At 31.8% G+C, this 21,793-nt stretch overlaps 1 protein-coding gene across 2 annotated transcripts in view; it reads right to left on the bottom strand.

The window, feature by feature from the left end:
• The window catches only part of LOC126739697 (adenosine receptor A2b-like), a 100,740-nt gene that overhangs the window by 36,519 nt on the left and 42,428 nt on the right, over nt 1–21,793 (bottom strand). Inside the window, exons 2-3 of one of the 2 annotated variants that reach the window (XM_050445487.1) lie at nt 15,954–16,048; nt 15,489–15,821 (exon numbers count right to left, since the gene is read on the bottom strand). In XM_050445487.1, coding sequence (XP_050301444.1) covers nt 15,489–15,821; nt 15,954–16,008 — 388 coding nt within the window. In that variant the 5' untranslated portion in view covers nt 16,009–16,048. The remainder of the gene's footprint in view (nt 1–15,488; nt 15,822–15,953; nt 16,049–21,793) is intronic. The other variant, XM_050445488.1, reaches the window with a different exon arrangement.

The following is a 21,793-nucleotide window of genomic DNA, read 5'->3' as shown; positions in this document are numbered from 1 at the left end:
TTAACTACAATAACTTTTGTCTTAGCGTTTTTTAAAAATTACCAAAATTTTGAGAAAAAAAATGTTTGGAGGGAGCGATTTTTTTTTTAAACTCACAAAATCCCTAAAACCATTGGCAACAAAATGCTGAAAATTTTTACACAAATTCCTACAACACTTGATACCTGCTTTAGCGTTTTTTTTTTTTTTAATTTACACAGTTTTAAGAAAAACAAAATTTGGAAAGGTTAATCTTTTTTTAAAAATCTTACAAAATGCCCATAACTCAAAAACCAGTGGAAATGAAATTCCAAAATTTTTTATACATATTCTTAAAATAATTTAACTGAACACCTATTTTAGAGTCATTTCAAAGATTTCCTATAATAATACTTTTTTGTTACTTTTACGTATAACTAAAAAATTATTTTTTAGTATAAATAAGCTTTTTTTTTATACATTGATTGTAAATCTAGATACAATGTGTTAAATTTTCTACATGTTTTTTATTATAGGTTTATTATTAAAAAAAACGGAAATACTACAACTAAGAAGTACTGTCATTTATTCAACCATTGTGACATTTTCATAGCTAACAAAGCAATTTACAAAATAAAAATCTTAGAACATTAAAAGTCTAGAATTAGAAAACAACAACTTTGCTTGAGTTCAACATATGCACAGGGGCAAGGGGGTGTGATTCTCTGTTGTCAAGTTTACACGCATTTTCAAAATAGAAAATTTTCAGCTATATATCAAGATATATAATAATGTGAATTTAACTTATTGATGTTAGATTTTGGATTAAAAATATAAAGTGGAAATAAATATATGTTATTCTAAGCGCAAAAATAACATCTTCAAAGCAAAAAAAATGAACATTCTGACTCCTAAAACCGCTTCTAAAAAATTTAAAATGGCGACACCATAGGCAAAAGCTGATGTCATCTTAGGAAATGTCATCTTGACAGACAGCTTTGTGTTTACATTCGTCACTTGTGAAGTTCCGTGTTTTTTCTTTAGTTTTTGATTGAGAAAGCCTTTCAATGTTCTTAGGTAAAAATGTTTAAAATTATCAAACCTAATGAAAATAAGTATTTATTTCTAAAATGCGGCTACTTAGGAAAAGGAATGTGTTATATTAAATTAAAGGTATTTTAATTGTCTATCAAAAAATAAAATAAAATAGAGGGCGTTCCATTAAAAAAAATGACTTTTCGGTATTTTAATAAATGAAAACTTTTAATTGTCAACTACCCTGTATAACGCTAATTAAATCAAGCTATAAGAAATTAATCAAGATGGTCTCTTAAGGTGATGTTTAAAATTTGAGCATTTTAGGAAAATAAACAATTAGTTATCCCTTGACAAAAAAGAATCCAAATTTTTTTTTCTAAAAAATCTTTAGATATATATAGGAAAATATGATTAAAAAAGGCTTAAAATGAAGCAGGGAATCAACATATCTAAAAACATTTAGAGTGTTCCATTTAAAAAGTCAAAGGTGTTGCCATTTTTATATATAAGCGACAACGCTGCTGCTGTTACCAAATTTTCAGAAAAACGCTGGGTTCCTTTTTCCATATACGGTTAATGTACCATCGATCACCAATCACCCTGTACAGTATATTATTGCTTAATATAGTGTGCTTAATAAGTGTTTTCAAAAAAAAAAAACTTGGTTTAAATCTATGGCTTTTTCTATTAGCGAGGTTGGGTCCGTCTTGCTTGCGCGTGAAATTTTCAGTTTTTCACTGGTGTTTGAGTTTCCTGGCAAATATTGGCAAATATATTCCACCTAGAAAACTTACACTGGAAAGGAGTAAATAAGATGTTAAACGAATTCTACTTGGTCCGTCGTATAATATATTATATTAAAAAGGGCAACTTAAAATACAACCTGTATACCACGTCACTGATGGCCCACTCCTACGTATTTTCCTCTAAAGGGGTTTGAAGGACCGTCAAAGCCGTAGCCAGGACAATATTTAATCTTCCGTACAAATTAATATTATACAGTTGGGAACTACTTTATTCAGAAGTGAAAACTTTTGAGGGCCCTTAAATTAGGCAATATGAGACCGATTTAGTATACCTACATAATGATTTTAAGGCAACGTTATAGTAATAAATTTAATAAAATTTTTTCAGTATTTTATTAATTGTGTTGGGAATTGCAGGAGATTTTTTATGTTTGCCTGAAAATAATTTTCTTACATATATTATGGAAACACTTAATTTCTAAAATTATTAAAATTTTAATGAGAATTCACGAGTACATTATATAGATTAGCTCCAGCACCTGTAAAGCCTATTCTGCTCAATAGGAAATAATTAATAAGGGTTCTCGTTCAAATTAGGCGGCATTGTTTGTTATTCCAAGTAAGCTTCGGCTCAGATATTACCAGATAATAATTACCGGAGAATGAATGGAGTTAATGGCTTTCGCAAGTGACGTTTAACCTTTATAGGAATTCGGAAATAGTTGGAATAAGATAAATTTGATTCTATAGGGACTTTTTCTTTTTCCGGATAAGTAGTTCGGGCCTTTCATTGAAACTTTAATGGAAATTCTTGAAAGGAACATAAATCTGTGTTTTTGGAGAAACTTTTATCATTAATTTAAAAAATATAGTGCCAAGAAAGATTTTATTTTATTTTCGGTTAATAAACCTAACTTAGAATATGTTTATAAGATTAATATATAATTTCGCGTTAAACACTTCTGTTGATTCAATAGCAGTCCAAATCAAGTCAGTTAAAGATAATTTTTTTATTTTACCTTACTCATATAATAAAACAACGGACTAGCGCCCAATTTCACAAAAAAAACAAAACAAATTTAACATAAACTTAAGACATTAAATAGAAAGTCAAGTTAAAATAATAAAAGAGACTATATTAACTAACGAATAATTTAAATCCAGTATAATCTGTATACAGTGCGAGTCTGTAACTTGGAATAAATTCGATAATAAATAAATGGGGGCGTATTCGAAAAAGCGCTCGGACACGTCAATTGAGATCGTAAGTTGCGCATTTTTTACAATGAAAAGTCTTTATACAGGGTGTGCCATGTAGGTGGGGCTAATACCAACTTTCTTATTTTAAACAGGACACCCTATATTTTATTATATTTTTTGAATCTTCACAAAATTCCAAACATTTTGATGTATCACATGCCATACCTTTATTCGATTGTTCATAAGATACCGTGCGTTAAAGAAAACGTATTTCATAAGCTTAAAGAGGGTTCTTTTAAATCTTTTTCAATAATAAGTATTCAAAATGTTAACCATTTACTATTTGACAATGCCCTACACGTACTACAAATTCTTTTTAAACGTTCTTATGCGTTCTGCCAAATTTTTCGACACCCTTGTCTTATTATAGTTTTTAACTCCTCAATATTTGCTGACTATTCAAAAGGTCCTCTTCTGCTAATCCATCTGCCTGGAAAAATAGTATCCAGATAGTTTCGAACAGGTCTTGCAAAATGGGAAGGCGCACCAAATGTTTCTTTTCGGCATATCAGCTTCTATTGGATCAGGGAATAGAACAGCTAGATTTGGAATTAGTTATTCTTATAAAAACTGTAAGTACCTTGTTCCATTTAAATTTACTTCAAAAAAAAGAGGGCCTATAACTTACTGACCTAGAATTCCTGCCCACCCATTTACTTTTTCTGGGTGTTGAGTGTGACCTTGTCTCATCCAACATGGATTTTCTTATGCCCAATAACAGCAATTTTGACGATTTTCTGCTTCGTTCAGCATAAATGTCGACTCATCGGAAAAGAGAATCTTTTCTGTAATAAGATTATTATTCTGCATTAATTCCATAAATTGTTCACAAAATTCAATTCTTCTATCTGCATCCTTCTGATTGAGTTCCTGGAGAATTGTTAGTTTATAGGGATGAAATTTTCAAGAACCCTTACTCACTTCCAATTCGCGTGCTACCTGCCTATAGTCGGATTACCGAACAGATAGAGTAAATGATGTGCGCGAAATATAGGCCCGCCCATCGATGCAACCTTGGCAGATTTAGACGAGGAGAATTATGCCTACTTATTTTAAATTATTTTACCGTACAGCTTTGCTTTGTAAGCAGCTTTTTTAAAAATATCATACGGTCGCCTGTAAAATGGGTCCAAACCTATTTTGAAGTTGTGCAAGGTAATGATATAATAATCCCTTTTAAGTATTTTGTTATGCAAAAAGTTATGTTAATATATTGGGGTTTACCGAAAAGGGATAGGTAATCCTTTTAAGTAATCGTGCCAGGTCAAACATTTAGGGTGTAATTGGCCAGGTTCATCTGAACCGAGCGCTACCTGAGCGCTGGAAGTTATGCCTATAATAGTAAGGACCAATAAAAATTGTCATACCTGAGCATTACTGAGCAACAATCGAGCGCTCAGGGAGCGCTTTTTTCTGATGAACCCGGCCATTATAAAATATAATTTTATGATCATAATCTGGTTTTGAGAATTACTTAAGTTATCTTTTTTTAAATATGTGTTTTAAAATGAAAGAAGGAATAACAAGTTAAGGGCTGCGCTGGTAGGCCTGTGAGATTTAAATTTATAGATTGAATATAAGTATATATTTGTTCCTTGTTTTTGATGCTCATTATCACATTTTATATATGTTCATAATCACTTCCTTTTCAGCAATGGTCAAATGTTTTCGTACTCTTTCCTGGGGGGGTGACAATGGGGATGTACGTGGAGCGTCAGCCATTATTTGTTAACAAACAAATTAACAAAAAAATAAACACAATCTCAACTTTTTAATATTGCGAAGATTCAAATATTCGAATAGCAGAAAATTCAACCAAAACGATCTAAAGCCGCTCGACTAATAAAATTTAATAAAACCCCAAGTCATGAACCCTATCGAGGCTCTAGGCCACACCTCCGGCGCAGAACGATCACGTGACCACTCCATCTGTTCGGTAACCCAAGTATACCGTTCGCCTCGCCCGATTACACTTTTCGTAAAGTAAACACGATGCCAGTGACTTGAACAAGTTACTAAAATCCAGTACTGGATTTTAGTATTTGCTTTGTGTAAACATATATTCCAATACTAAATTCCAGTACTGATTTTAGTAACGATTCCAGTATAGTGAATAGAAAGCATTTCTATTTACTGGAGCAAGTGGTTACCTCCACTCCCACTATCCTCTTAACTAAACCTGTGTAGACACGATGATTCCAGCGTTCGATTTTAGAAAATAAATCAGTACGTAGTTTTAGTAATTGTTTTAAAGTGTAGGTGTTATTATTATTCAAAATGTGCGCAAAATGGACTGAAGATACCACAGTAAAGTTTGTAGAATTATATAGGGAGGAAGAGTGCCTTTGGAATACACAGTTGGTAATCTATAGAAATAAACAAGCCCGTGAGTCGGCTATAAAAAGAATTGTGGAAACAATGGAAATCGAGAATTTTGGCCCAATAGATGTAAAAAACAAAATAAAAACTCTAAGGTCGACGTATGTACAAGAGGTAGCAAAAATTAAGAAATCGCAAAGCTGGGGCCGGAGCCGATGAAATATATAAACCAAAAATGAAGTGGTTTTCAGTTATGCATATGTTTTTACAAACAATGGATAAGAGAAGGGTAACATGCAGTAATTTGGTAAGTAAGAAGCTACTATATATTTTTTATTATATGTACCTATATTAGTAATTGAATACAAAATATATTAAAATTAAATTAAAAAATCATTCGTTCCTGCCATGAAACGGTCCTTGTAGTCATAAAATAGTGTTTATATTTATCCCTTAAATTTCTTGCAAATTGTGAAGAATGATTACTTCCTATACGTGAAACTGATGGCAAACCAGCTACTTCTGACCTCCAACTTCCAAGAATAATTCTACCTTGATCGATATCTTCTTCGTCAACGGATCCCTTTGGCAAATATTCATTTACAGTAGTGCATCTAAGCCAGTTATGTAGGGCACAACATGTTCTGACTATTTTATCCACTGATGATGAAACTCGAAATCTAGACACTAAAATACCAAAACCATTTTCCACAATCCTTCTTGCACGAGACAATCTATAATTGAAGATTTTTTCATCAACAGTAAGTGCATTCTTTGAATATGGTTTAAGTAAATAATGATTTAACGGAAAAGCGTCGTCTCTAACAAGAAATCCACCATCCGGTAATATATTGTTTTCTAAAGCAGCAAAAATAGAACACTGCGCAAAAACTCCTCCATCTGAGGCTCTTCCATTGTAGCCAACATCAATGTATATAAAATTGTAATTTCCGTCTACAATTGCCATCAAAATAATACTGTTTTGTCCCTTATAGTTGAAAAAGTTACTGCGACAATTCTCAGGAGCTCGAATAAGTATGTGTTTTCCATCAATGGCACCATAACATGGGTAACTATGGTTGAAATCACTTTCGATAGCTTTCCTTTCTTTGTTACTTTTTGGTACCTAAAATAAAAAATACTAAATAATTTCTTATTATGCCAAATGTGTGAATATGAGATATTTTCTAAGCTTCAGAAACATATAATGGATCGAATACATTACAAGTAGAAGATGAAGTTGAAGAGGCAACACACGAAGAAGTACCATTAGCAGCAGAGGTAATAAAAGCGAATGTTAGTGGAGCTATTAATGAACCTACTCCAAAACGCCATAAGGCAGCGAAGTCCAAGATTAAAGAAGTTGCTGGTTGCATTAAAGACTTAAATTCTTTAACGACGTCTATTCGAGATCTACAATCTACGGAATCATCTGAAAATGAATTCGATATTTTCGGGAAGAGCGTAGCTGCACAATTAAATAAGTTGCCCCTTTTAGCGGCCGTCACGGCTCAAGCTGAAATTCAGCAAATTTTGACTCGTTCCAGAGTGTCAAATATAGAAGGTACAAGCACCTCATTAGGTTCTTCCAGATGCACCAGTGCATTTAGTACTTTGCCGATCCCGGAATCAGGTGAAACCTTGATTTCTCCAGAATCACCCAACACATCCCTACCACCGGCAGATAACAATACAAGCAATATTCTTTCCGAAGCATATAGATCCGCTTTTGATCTAGATCCTGATAATTGGGGTTAGAATCATATACTTTATTTTCATTCATACTTAATATTTAGATTTCAGTTTAAAGAATAATTTTTTATTTTACGTTTAATTGAATAATATGATATATGAATAATTATTTTTTTACTGTTGAAAACTATGATTTTAATTTTATAAAAAAAGGAATACGATATTATTTACCTGTATAAAATCCTCCAATGCATCGTATATGGCATCGCATACTTCTGGAATAAACTTGGAAATTGCAGGCCGGGAAACACGGAATTGCTGCTGTAAATTTCGGTAACTATTTCCAGTAGCTAAATATGACAGAGTCATTTCTAATTTTGTTCTGGCAGGTAAAGCCATTCTCATTGTGGTGTCAGATCGCTGTATAGCTGGCGATATTTTTTTCAGAAGAACGTCAAAGGAAGCAGGAGACATTCTCATACAGTTTCTGTATTCTTGAACGTCTTCGATGGCAAGTTCCTTTAAAAGCATGTTAGATGCACCATGCATGCTTCTCCTTGCCAGCCATTTTCTAACCCAAATTCTTTTCTTGGGATTTGTTGTTAATTAACTCTGAACAATGTCAATTAACTCCTCTATCAGTACTTTAACACCTAATATTAAGCTTCTTTTAAGTAAAACATATTCCTTCTGCTTCGCACTCATCATTTAAATTTAACGTTTTTAATTCTCGCCTGTAACCTACACTACAAAAACTTGATAAAATGGATTTTATGCAAGTTACTTGATCAAATGACTAGCATTATGTAGACAAGAACTATCTTCCAAAGCATTTGCTTTTGGTACTGGATTCTAGTAACTTGTTCAAGTCACTGGCATCGTGTAAACCCCCCTACGCTTTCGTAACGCATTCGCCAGCTTATTCCCCAACTCAAGCATGCGTAAAGAAGTTTTAGAAGAAAAGATAATCTTTATTTAGATTGTATTATATTTCCTGATTATAGCAAGGCCTTGCCTCATACATAAATACCTAAGTCCCCTTTCGTTTAAATAATTGAGCGTAAAAGATTTCTTTTTCATTTATTTTATTAGCGACGTATTATTCAATAAAAAAGGTATCTAAACTCGCCTTAGTGATAAAAAAGATAACAAACATTAAATTACCTAAGTAAACGAATTAATTAATATTAAAATTCCAAGTGGGTGGAATAGACCAGCGTCACAAAAACTAATTAATTAATACTAATTAATAATTTCGCTGCTCACCTTAAAGAAAAGTTTCATATTAACTTTACACAATAACATTTTAGTTTATTAAGGAGCAGCTGCTGACTTTAAGACGAGCAATTTGTCGCCGCCGTAAAACAATTTTCAGATAAATTGTGTGTGCAGACCTTCGGGGCAGCATGTGCAACCCGGTAATAAACCCTCGGATGGAATTTATTTTGTTTCAGTTTTATTTTGTTTGTTTGCCGGGGATGCACTATTAAAGCGGGAAACTTCGGACATTTAGTGTGTGCTTTATTGGGGTTAAAATTGTGGGCAAAGGTTGATTTTAACATTAGGATTTGTTTGACGTAAAAGTAACAAAAAAAAGTATTATTATAGGACATTTTCGAAATGACCATACCATTATTCTCTAAATATTTACAAAATCGTTTTAAAAAAAGTTGGTGTAAGAAGAACCAGGAGGGCCACTGCTTTTAATTAAAAATTATTTAACTGGTAGGAAACAGAAAGTGAAAACTAACAATGTTTATAGCGAGTATGCTTCTTATCTCTCGTGCGTACAAAATACGTCTTTAGTACGTGTCTGTGCTGTTTGGGAGTAATTCTTTTGGAATGGCTTTCCGGTTGATGTCCACAGCCGTAATTTGTCGAATTTTTAATGTGGTTTAAATCTTATTTACAAAATAGGTCGCAACAAGCCAAGTTTAAAAACAGCGTGTTGGAGTTACTAATAAACCAATATCAGGGGAATGCCATCATTATTATTATAAATGAATGTAAAATAGAGCCTTTTGCTGACGACACTATTATTCATTTAATAGGAATGGAATAGCATTCCAGCTCTGCATCTTGAATTTTGCATAATTTTATACAATTTACCCAACTTTAAAATTAATCAGCTCCAGCGTGTAATAAATTTACAACAATCGTAATATATCCTGAATATGTTATATGTTAAGCAAAAAAATATGTTTAGCGTCTACGTGCATATTAAAAAAAGAACAGCACAAAATCTCGGTCTCAAAAAATTTTATTAATGGATTATACATAAAGTGGTAATACGTGCTTCGTTCCTAAGACACAGATTTACAGAGTATTCTGTAAATCTGTGCCTAAGAGCATCATCAGACTTTAAAAAAGTTAAAACACGACCAATTGGGTCACATTATACACACACACACACTCTTACCCAGTGATCCAAAATCAACAAATTCAGGATATGTGGTCTTCAACCTTAGAATCCAGATGCAATTTACTTTACCAAGATAAATACGTGCAAAAATAAAATACCTTAACAGATACCATGAAAATAGAAGATGTAATCCAGAACATTCAAATCCTAGCTCTTGACGATTTTTCAAGTATGTTCAAGAAAAATAGGATTAATTTACAAGAACATAACTTAATAGGTGACAATTATTGCCAAAATGACTAAAAAAATTTTGCTACATTAAAACACATTTTTTTGCATTTCAAACCTAGTGCAAGGTATATTGAGAAACCACTTAATGTTAATGATAATTTCATAAAAGCAGAACTTTATGATTCATTTATAAATGATTTGCTTTTAACCTTGGGACCTAAAAATTCTGAGAACGTTTTCAAAAAGTGAAGTAAATAAAAGGCCAGTTGTGATAGCAAGATGTTGTAATGAATGATAGTATTTTAGATCTTAATAGTAATTAAATAAAAATTCATGAAAATGTTTGTATTGTATTGGGTAGTTACTCATTTACTTCCATTAAATATAAAGATTGGTAAACCAAATCACATATTGTTTCTATGTGTGATACCAAAACTAGCAAGGTATTTTAGGTCCATTCAAAGATCTTATTAGTTATTACTTGTCAATGTCAGGTACTATTACACATGATATTCCAAGCATTTAATGGACCTAAGGCATTTAATTTTCGAAAGGCTAATTTTCCAACTCATTATAACGCAATACTTAATGCTGACTTTTCACCAGTATATGATGCACTATCACATAATCAAGCTTGCGATATCCTTTACGATCTTTTAAACAGTATTTTTTTGAGCATAGTTTCATTTAAAATTGACAGGAAAAAAATCCTGAATGGTATACATCGGATATTATTGCATTAATTAGAAAAAAGTAAGCAATTTTTTGAAGATATAAAAAGTATGGTTCAAATTATGATTACAATAATTTTAAAGTCTATAGAACAATACTTAAGAATCATATAAATTTTTCGTATCAAGGATTTATTCAAAAAGTCGAAAATGATTTGCATAATGACAGCTCACAGTTTTGATCATTTATACGGATGAAAAAGGGAAAATTCCGAATACCTGGTAATTTAAAAAATGGGATTGAGAATTTTCATCGTCTAAAGCTATTGCTGAGGCATTTTCAACATTTTTTCAAAGTGTTGATGCAGAATCTAACTCCGTCGATGTTGATTCTGTTTCTCTGGAAATATGTTTTACCAAATTAAATGGGACAGGGGAGTATGATATTTTTTTAGCTGCAACAAAATTAAAAAACAAATTAACTACAGGTATTGACTCCATCCCAAGCTTCGTTGTAAAGGATTGCATACGTGTTTTTTCCAAGCCACTACTTTTAATATTTAACAAATATATTGAAACTGGTATTTTTCCAAGTTGTTGGAAAACCACCAGTCATACCTGCTTTTTAAAAAAGGCGATCCAATGGAGCTGCGTAATTATAGGCCTATTTTGATTTTATGCAACTTTTCTAAGATTTTTAAATCGTGCATTTTCAATTAAATCTATTCACATACTAAAAGCTTTATATCATCAGCATGGATTTATGCAGAGAAAGTCTTGTGATACAAACTTGACTTGTTTTTCCCAGAGTATCCGTATTACGCTGGGTCAGTTTGTCCAGGTTGAAGTAGCCTATGTGGACTTTCAGAAGGCATTTGATAAATTAGACCATAAAACTTTTCTTTTTAAAATTAATGCCTGGGGATTTTCGCATACGCTCTTGTACAATCTTATCTAACTAGCCGCCATCAATTTGTCAAAGTTGAGGGTTTCTGTTCTCATAGTTACGCGGTTTCCTCAGGTGTCCTACAGGGATCTAGTTTAGGTCCCCTTTTTTTCTGATATGTATTGATGACCTTACTAAACTTATTAAATTCCCGAGAGACAGAATTTGCGGATTACCTTAAACTTTTTATAAATATTATTACTATCCACGATTGTATTGATTTGCAAGATTAAATAAACAAAACTACTATATGGTGTAAACCAAACAAGTTGTACTTAAATAAGTCTAAATGCTTTATTTGAACCTATTCTCGAAAACAGAATCCAATAATATTTGATTATGCAATTAATAATAATATTTTAAGAAGATGTAGTAATATTGATGACTTGGGGATTACTTTTGATCATTAGCTTTAACTTCAAGACTCATCTAAATAATGTCGTTTCAGCTGCCTCTAAATCTTTAAAATTTATTATTTGCAATAGCAAGAATTTTTATAACCCTAACACATTAAAAATTCTGCACTTTAGTTTTGTTAGATCTAAAATGGAATATGGTTGTCTCATTTGGTATATAATTTACCAGGTCGATATTATAAAGCTTGAGTTTGTGCCACGCATATATTGAAATATTTAACTTTTAAGGAAGATAGTATTTACCCTGCTAGAGGTCTAGACGACTAGACAATGATTTTTTATTAAATAGGCTTGGAATGGTATCCTTGCAAACCAGAAGACATAGATTAAGAATTACCTTTTTATTCAAACTCTTAGATAATAAAATTGATTGTACCGAGTTACTAAATCAAATTAGGTACATAATTCCCAGGTTAAATGCAAGATGTTCCTTAACTTTTTATTGTCAACGTTCTAGAACTAATAAATTATATCTGTTATTTGTTTTATGATGTTTTTTATGATTCTTTGAAACCAATTAGCAAGGTTAATTGATCTATTACTGTCTTTCTATTGCTTACTTATTTTAAAGTTTAGGTTAGGCTTATGATGTATTAAGTAATTTTGTTAAATTATTTTTTGTACCATTTTTTTCTACATTAAGATTTGAGATAATATTTCCTGTAATTGTGTGGCTTACCTGTTGGAAATATTTGACTATTTATTTATTAAAGAAAGTCCATTGAATTGAATTAATTTTTTGAATTAGATAATATTTGTTAAATATCTTTTAAAAGGCATGGAGTAGAAAATATTTATGTTTAAATTTTTTTGTTAAACCCTTTAATAATAGCCATTCAAAAAATGGGATTGTTGAGTCGTACCTCATATTTGAGAAACCCTGTATAGAATTTTTTTTATTTAAATAAAGGCAATTTATAATACTTATTGACGTGTCCGAGCATATTTTCGCAAAAAAAATGCCTTTGATTTAGTCAATTTGTTCCAAGAGACGCACTTTATATTAGATTACCTATTTAATATGCGTGGTTTTCGATTAGTTAGATCTGTAGGCCTTCACATATTGACGTCTGCTGGATAAGTTATACAGGGTGATTTAAAATTGAGTGAAAAGATTTCAAGGGCGTATTTACCAGCCAAAAAATAAGAACTTTTTTTCATATAAACATATGTCCTAACTTGCTTCGTTTTCTAGATACAGAGTGTAAAAGTTTTTTTAATAAAATCAGTTTTTTATCAATTATTCAAAACCCTTTCAGCCGATTAGAATAAAATTTGGTATGCTTATTTATCGCCATAAAGGCTCTCCTTTGGTGAGAATAAAATACATTTATTAATTCCAGTGGCGTTTCAGGGGGCTACCTACTTGATACTTATAGGTAAAATTATGGTACGCGACCGCTTTTTTGACAATTTATTTTTTTTTAGATAAAGCGGTCAATAAGTAACTTTCTTACCTCCTGAGCCTTACTCATATCTAGCTTTGTTTCCAGGAAAAAAATCAGAATCTGTGCCTGGCCCTATTAAAACAAATAATAAAATCGCATCGATTATTGAGATTCATTTAATTTCTTTTCAAAATTTAACTTAGCCTAAATAACAAATACATACAAAAGCAGATTTTCATTAAAAAAAAAAATTATTAAAAAGGTTTTACACTCTGTATCTAGAAAACGAAACAAGTTAGGACGTACGTTTTTATGAAAAAAACTTCTTATTTTTGGCTGGTCAATAGGCCCTTGAAATCTTTGCACTCTTTTCTCTATTTTTTCCTTCACACACTCTTAAATTTGCAGGCCTATACTAATGACGTAGAGCAAAGCAGATTTTCGGCTTTTTGACAAGCTGTCATTTTTGAAATTGACCGTTAGGCGTTATATAGTGCATTTACGATATAAGGAACAAATTCATTTAAAATTCAGGTATTTTTTCTTCTTTTAATTTTCTGATACGTCGATTAGCATTTTCACATGCGCGTTTTTTGCAATATAAATTTTCTATACAGGGTACCTCAAGAAGAAACTATGGCGTCAACATATTTTTTTACGGTAATTTTTTTAAATGGAATACCCTATGTATCATGACATTTTAAAATTCTACGATATATTCGGAATACTTTTTGCATAGCATACCATATGTCTAAAGTTAGCGGTTTGACAAATTTGACATAATAGACTAACGAATACAATATTAAAAAATTTTACTTATACAATATTTATTTTAATTGATGTTCAATTTGTTGTCTATTTACTTCAATGCATTTTTAAAGTCGGTAAATAACATCGAATTGCACATTTTCAATCACTTACGGATCGATTACTTTCTTGTCGAATTCCTTGCTTTAAACATCAACATTATTTGGTCTTATACTTTGGACTTCAAATAGCACCACAACAAAAAATCTAATGGGGTTATAGCTGGTGATCTTGATGGCCACTCAATCCGCCCTCTTCGTCCAATCCATCTGTTGCATCAAGAAATTGTTGAACGGCAATGGTAAAGTGAGGGCGTGCCCGGTCTTATTGAAACCATATATCTAATTACTAGGTATGTCGGCCTCTTATAGATCAGCGAATAAAACAACTAAAGCAAAGATAAGTTTAAACTGTAGAAAGATTAAGTAGCGCTCTCCGTTTAATGTTTCTACGAAAAAACACGGTTTAATAATAAGGTCTAATAATGTTGGCGTCATAGTTTTTACTTGAGACACCCTGTAACCAAAATATGCTTTGCATTGTTGTCCATTCAATGGTTCCCATTGAATCAAATGAACAACAAATTAATTTCATATGTTTCTTTAGTCTGTTACGTTATATTTGAGGAACCATTGACTTACGATTTGCTATAGAAGAATTATTCAGAATAGATCATAGAATTGTAACACATATATAGGGTGTTCTGTTAAAAAAAAATTTTGCTGATGCCATAGTTTCTACTTGAGGCACCCTCTATGACAATTGTGTATTCCAAAACACGCGCAAGTGACAATACTAATCGATGTGTCCAAAAAATAAAAGAAGGAAAAATACCTGAAACGAATTTGTTTCTTTCATCGTGAATGCACTGTATGTATAAAGTACCTTTATCGAAGAAACTCAAACCTTTTATAATCGATCAGGTAACTTATCAGTAGTCAGTATCCAGTATTAGGAGAGTGCTAATAAATCATAAGCGCATTGTACGTACGATGTTTAGATTTTCCTTCAGAGAAACTTGCCGTGATACTTAAAAAAAAAAAATCCCAACTATAATTAACGTCTATATCTTGGAGTATGCATGTCAAGTACATAAAAATATTTCCAACCACATGAGATCTGGAGATCTTAATTTTTATAAAACTCGAAATGCAGATAAATTATACATCTTTTTTACCCGATTGTCGCAGGTACAGCATGCTCCGAAAATTATATCATTGATTGAATATTTGGGATATGTACCCAAATATTCAATCGATTATATCTATCTAGATGATATATATATTTCGAACGATTATATCTCTCAACATTTTTAATCCTCTCCTATGTAGAATAAATAGAGCTAAGACTTTTTTAACTTTTAAGAAAGCTCTTAGGACCATGTTAGATGACTGTCCTTTTTACTCGTTGATAGAGTTCTTTATTGACCAAATTTAGTTAAATTGTTTCCTTTCATATTTTTGTAATTTTATACTATTTTTGTTAGCATTGTACTTTTTTATTGACAATTCCTATACATTTTTATTATATCGATGGAATTAAATGATTTGAACTTATATTCTTCTTGGTCGTAAGTCTATAATATGTCTAATTTTTTGTTTTTTTTTATTGCGCCATTTTAATGCCTATCTATCTTAAATTAACTAATACTTACTAATCCCGCTTAACCTCAGCAACTCAATAGCCAAAGGCATAATACCCACATTGAAATTGTAATCCTCGATAAGCACCAATAGTCCGTACATAGTGGAACTGGTGGCATCTGCGGTGGCCAGACTAAGACTGATCTTCAAATTGGGAGTCATAGGGGATCTGATCCAGCAAGCGCTGACGATCACGATGACGTTGACGATCATGGCAAGGAAACAGCTGATCAGGAGAATCGGGAGGATTCCGTAGTAGATTTCGGTTTGGGCGGAGGTGATCGGGTCGCAGGTTGCGTTTTCTTGTTGTGAGGAGTCGCTATAGGTATCCCATGAATCTGGAACTAAAAAGTAAATGTATGAACTAGTTGTATAAAACCAAATTTCCTTACTGACCCAACTAATATGGCAAAATAAATAAATTAAGAAGTTTTAAATTTAACTTACTTATATTTAAATTAGTTATCACAACTTACTTGTGGTGGTTATGGATTCCTGCGATGGAAAGATGTTACTGATTGAGGAATTCATCTTGAAGTCACGCGACGCCCTAATATAGGCCTGCAAAAAACTAAAAATCAATGGTTAAGAAATGTACATTAAATTTAAAAGACTATTTTATGTACAAATATAGTGGTTATAGTTTTATTTGATTCACTGGTCGCTTTTTTAACATAATTTATTTAACATTCTTTTCACCATAATTTATTATACAGTTCATTTATTACCCAAATTATCTGAGCTGATTCAGACCAATTCACCTCTGGCTATCTCAGACACTCCAAATTGAGCAATGCCAACTATGAACTCAGAATTAGGTTTTAGAAGTAGGTTTTGCGTGCGAAAATCAATTCGTTAACTTGCAATAAAAAGTAAATAAGAGAAAATGATAGGATTTGTCTTATAAAAAAATTGGAAAATTTAATACTGAAATTTGTATCTCCATTTCAGTCATTTAAGAGGGGATAGTTCTTCGACATTTCAATATAACGTCAGTTATTAAATTATTTAAAATATAATAACTGCTTCCTGCTCATATAATATATAAAATTTCTCAGTTTATAATCAAATAAAATGCAGGTTTGAAGTTTTCGACATAAACAACTCATTTATACACCCTAATATTTAAAAAATACGAGCCATTGAAAATAAATCGAATTTTTCATTGCCAACGATTGGGAAAACTTAAATATTTGTGTTACCTGGGTGAAAAATAATAATTAACTAATTCGGCAAGTCCATTTCGACGTTCGGGATAAAAAAGTTAAAATGTTTATTTAATGTTTTAACGTGATTTAGTTGAAAAGTAGAAAAAAAAGTCGGTATTTTAGGCACGGCCTGGCTTAGATACATTGTAGTGTAAAAATAGCACTTTGACATAACGCTTTTAGATTAAATTACGAGACTTTTAAAGCAGCCATTCGGTAAATGAAAGTGCAATGTTTTAATGATCGGGTTTATGTACTGGAAATAGAAACTGGTTAATAAACCATACAAGAGAGATAGCATTAACCTTAATTTAAATTAATTAAGGATTAATTTTTTTAAAACTATTTTACAAATATTCATGCACACTAAATAGATTTTTCCGAAATGACATTAAAAATATTATTTTTCTGTTTAATTTTATTTAATTCCTTATTTCCTTGTTTAATTTTAAAATATGATTTCAAAATGTTAATGAAGTTTTATTTTTCCAACACAGTTTATCAAATTGAAAAAAACACATCCATCATCTTTAGTATCATTTATTTATTTCTTAACTATAGGGGAAAACCTCATTAAATATTACAAACTCGCAAGATTATAAACACAGTATATGGTAAATTATATATAATAAAGTACTAAATTCAAAATAAGAGAACACTAACAATAAGAAAACGTATAAAATCATATTATAAAAACACAATTACCAAGTTAATAACATCACAGAGCAAGAGATCTTTTCACCTGATTGATAGTGAAATTATAATTTCAATATTAGGATACTTATGATTTCATAGAATGTTTTATGAAAAGGAGCATTGAAAGTGTAAGACCCTGATATAAAATATTAAATGTTATACAAGTTAAAAGAAAGCTACAATCAATAATACATCACAGACCTCCCAACGACTGATAAACGGCATCAGAACCAGACGATTCTCAATAAAACTGTACTTATAGTCAAAAGAAGAAAAGTACCTATAGATAGAATTCATTACCTATAGATAAAATTTTATAGTACTCATATGTTTGGATTAAATAACAACTGGTAATTCTCTATGATACCTGATGATGCAATCACATTCATTTGTGATCTTTCTGTCCTCAAAGGATTGTTTTGCTGCTTTTTATGCATGCTGTGGCGTTTTTATTTAATCAGCAGATTTTTTATAAGATTGGCATATTTTAATCTTGATTTTATAGCGAGTTTCACCGTGTGTAAATTTAGCGTGTGCAATGTTAGCAAATCACTTTAAAAAGTCTAGACCTATTTATTGAAGTGTATGTTCAGTTTTAGTTAAGGGAGCATTAAAAATTGGTAGTCAAAGAAAATCTTCAAAGTCATCAAAAATAGTGAGTTTTAATTTGTGAAACTTGGCAGCCTTTATATATGGGATCATTGAAACCGTATGTACATATTGAATTTACCCATAACTAATCTTATATTTTGGGAAACCATTATTTAAATGTACATAAAATAATATAAATATGCTAAACGCTGAATAATCCCTGGTATTTCGGTATTTGGCTATTATTCTCCTGTTGGAATTGGAATTACATAGATTTACACTAGTATAGCAAACCATACACTAGAGGATTTGTTAAATATATTGCATTAATTTTGTTGTTGTTTTTTTGGTTTTGCAAATTATGGAGAATAAGTCTCTTGTTGATTTATTACAGAGCTTAGAAAGTAGCAACGAAGAAATAAAAAATCTAGTAAGAGAGCAGAAGACTGAGATCGCCGAAGAATTAAAATTATTAAGAAAGGAGCTATTGGAGGATTTATTAAAAGTTAAAGAGGAAAACAAAGCCCTTAAGGTAGAGGCAACTTAAAGAAAAGCTGAATAAACTTGAAAGAGAGTCAAAAAAATACAATTTGATTATTCACGGTAATGAAGAGGGCAAGGACGAAATCTCGGACCTTGGTACTTGTTTGGATATTATTAACAGCAAATTAGGAGTTGAATGCCGATTTTCCGACGTAAGAAATTTCTTTCGTTTAGGTCAACCCTCTGCTCAAAAGCATCGAGCAACTTCATTAGAGGCGGTGAACTACCTTTTGAAAAACGAAATTCTTAAGAATTCTAAGAAATTAAAGGGGACATATATTTATCTTGTCTCTTGTTGTTCTGGTGTACGTACCAGAATACTGACGTAACACGGCCTTTTATTTTTCATAGACATTGTGTATTTATTAATTTTTATATTGTATTTTGTACTTGTTTATGAAAAGTAATAAATTTTGTTTATTATTATTATTTAAGGCTTTATAGGAAGCTTTGCTCAACACGAATCACTTTATGAATTGTCGATGTTTTGTGTTGAATTTCAAAGTGTTCAAACACAGTAGATACGCCAACTTTATCATCCTTAATCCGATCATCAAGGGAAGGAGAATTAGATTTTTGCAAATTATATATCATAAGATTATCAATTTAGGATTATAAATTAACTTTTTTTGGCATTTTTTCCAGGCAAAATCAATGAGTTTCAAATATACTCGTAAAATAGAACATTTGTATTTCTTCCAGATGTAAAGATATGGCTCCTATATATTAAGAAACATTGATATTTTTATAAGGCGATTTTGAATCGTCATTCTATTAGGTTCTCAGACATTGTCCTTCCAACTTAGGAAAAACTGGTCTTTTTTGGATTTTTCCTAGAGAAAATCAATGAGTTGCAAATACCTAATAAAACGTTTCTATAGGATTAAGAATATGCTGAATAAATTGGGATATACGAGATATGGCTCTTCGCAATTAAAAAAAAAATCTAAAAAAAAAAATTCCTTTCAATTATTTTATTTAGACGTCAAAATTAGGAAAAATTGGTTCTTTGTGAGTGTTTCAGTGAGCTGCACTTTCAATGAGTCAGCTTACACACTACATTAAGATTAAACTTGGCACCAACGGCTTTATTAGATGTTTTCCTATGCTTAAGGATGGATACAGTTTACCCTCTAGTTTTAAAGTCGGTGTGCAAAACAAGAATCTCCTGAAACGACTTAAAGAGACAGACATGTGGCTTGCTGGTACTGTTATAGATGGCCATAAAGCACATCCCTCCCACCATATAGTCTTATCGCCAACTCCAACATCCATTGCTGCCCGAGCAGCCTCCGATAACATTTCAAAGCAAGAAAAGCTGCTTAAGATCAACTCAGACAGGGAAGCCATAGCTGCTGGTAAGTCCTTAAACGGTGAAGCCGTCAACAAAAAGATTGTGGAGAAAGCCAATAACGATAGTGGTGGGCTCCATCTCGACCCAATGATCCCACCAATAGTACGGCTCTCTCGTAAATCTGACATGGAAAATGTTCGTTACTTGTTGGCTAGACTGAGAGATCCTTTACTCCTTAAATCTCTCAGACTTTACCTGACACATCTACATGATCAACCAACGAGTACATGTTTTGATGGACAAACCAACTCCAGCATTAAACTAATGCTTGCTGCTGAGGGACTGCCGACCGATCTGGTCTCGCTGTACATCCGGTTCCACGAGGCCTATGGTATTGGATCCACGGAAGTTGAAGAGGACCTTTCTGCCTTTAGGACCTATTTTTCGTCGGAGAAGCTTTTGCGGCTCCAAAAAATTAGGGAAAGCCAAAATAATGATTTTTCTAGTGGTTCGCCATTTAGAAAAAATTTTTAGAATACCTGACGCGACCAGAGGATCAAGCACCCTCTTTAAAATTGGTTGATAGTAAGCTTAGTATTTTTCTTTTAAATATTTAGTCCTTAAGACACAAAACTAACGATTTATTTTTATTGCTAGAAGAACTAAATTTCCCTGAAATAGTTGCTATTACTGAACTGGTTAAATACTGATGAACCCATATATGTTGAAAATTACAACATCATAGCAAGATACAATAGAACAAACATAACGCATGGAGGCACATTGATAATGTCCACTAATAACGACTTTTCAGTAGTGACAAAGTTTGATAACTTATTATCTGAAAAATTGTTTGAATTTTCCATTGTTTATAATAATTCACATGATCTCTACATTGTTTGTCTATATAGAACACCCGACTCTGATATACAAAATTTTAGCCAGAAACTACTAAGCTTGCTAGAATCCATGCCCTTAAAAAGCAAACTAATTTTATGTGGCGATCTTAATATTGATTATTCCAGTGTATGTGCTGCCCAAGAATCACTCCAGTCTATATTCGAGTTCATGGGCTTGATAATGCACATAGATTCACCTACCAGAATAACTAAAGATAGCTCCACCACCATCGATTACGTAGTATCATCCTTTGCTCCAGAACTCTTAAATTGTACTGTTTTCAGTTCGGGCTTTTCAGATCATGAAGCTATATTAACCAGCTTCTCTTTGGATTCAATTAACAATAGCACTTTGCGTAAATTAGGCCGTGTTTATAACAAAAATAATTTTCTAATTTTTAAGAATCATCGTCTAACGGAAAACTGGAACTTTCTTTCAAATGATGTCGATAATGAGTTCTCCAGATTCTTAAATTCGCTATCAGATATTGCAAATATATCTTTTCCTCTAAGGCCAATTAAAACTAAAAAAACAAAAGCCCTGGTCCTCCAAAGGTCTTCGTGTATCGGCAAAAAACATGCGCTCACTTTCCTACCTAAAAAAGTTCTCAGATAGATTCTGAGAACTTTTTTTTTTGTGCTTTTCATAATTACGTCAAGCAGTATAGGAAAACTTATCTTAAAACAATTAAAGCTGCAAAAGAAATCTATTACAGTGGGAGGCTGGCAAAATCTGGCAATGTAACTAAAGAAACATGGTCTATTGTTAACGAACTAAGAACTAAGTCTACCTCAACTAGCACTATCTCTACATCACCCGAGGACCTAAAAAATTACTTTGTAAACGTGGCAAAAAATCTAATGGCCACCATAACACCTTCTTCTCTCTAATGAAAATTTGCACAATTTCTTTTTTACGCCAGTATCATTTACAGAACTTCAAAGTACAATTAACGAAATAAAAAACAAATCATCAGCTGGTATAGATGGGCTTATTCTTAAAATGTTTTCAAATATGCCTGATTGTACTCTAATCCATTGAGTAGACCTAATCAACATGTCATTTCAAAATGGGGTCTTTCCAA

Source organism: Anthonomus grandis, chromosome 8, assembly GCF_022605725.1.
Source record: "Anthonomus grandis grandis chromosome 8, icAntGran1.3, whole genome shotgun sequence".
Taxonomy (NCBI): Eukaryota; Metazoa; Arthropoda; class Insecta; order Coleoptera; family Curculionidae; genus Anthonomus; species Anthonomus grandis.
Note: the sequence above shows the minus strand (reverse complement) of the source record. Positions and strands in the feature narration are given on the sequence as shown.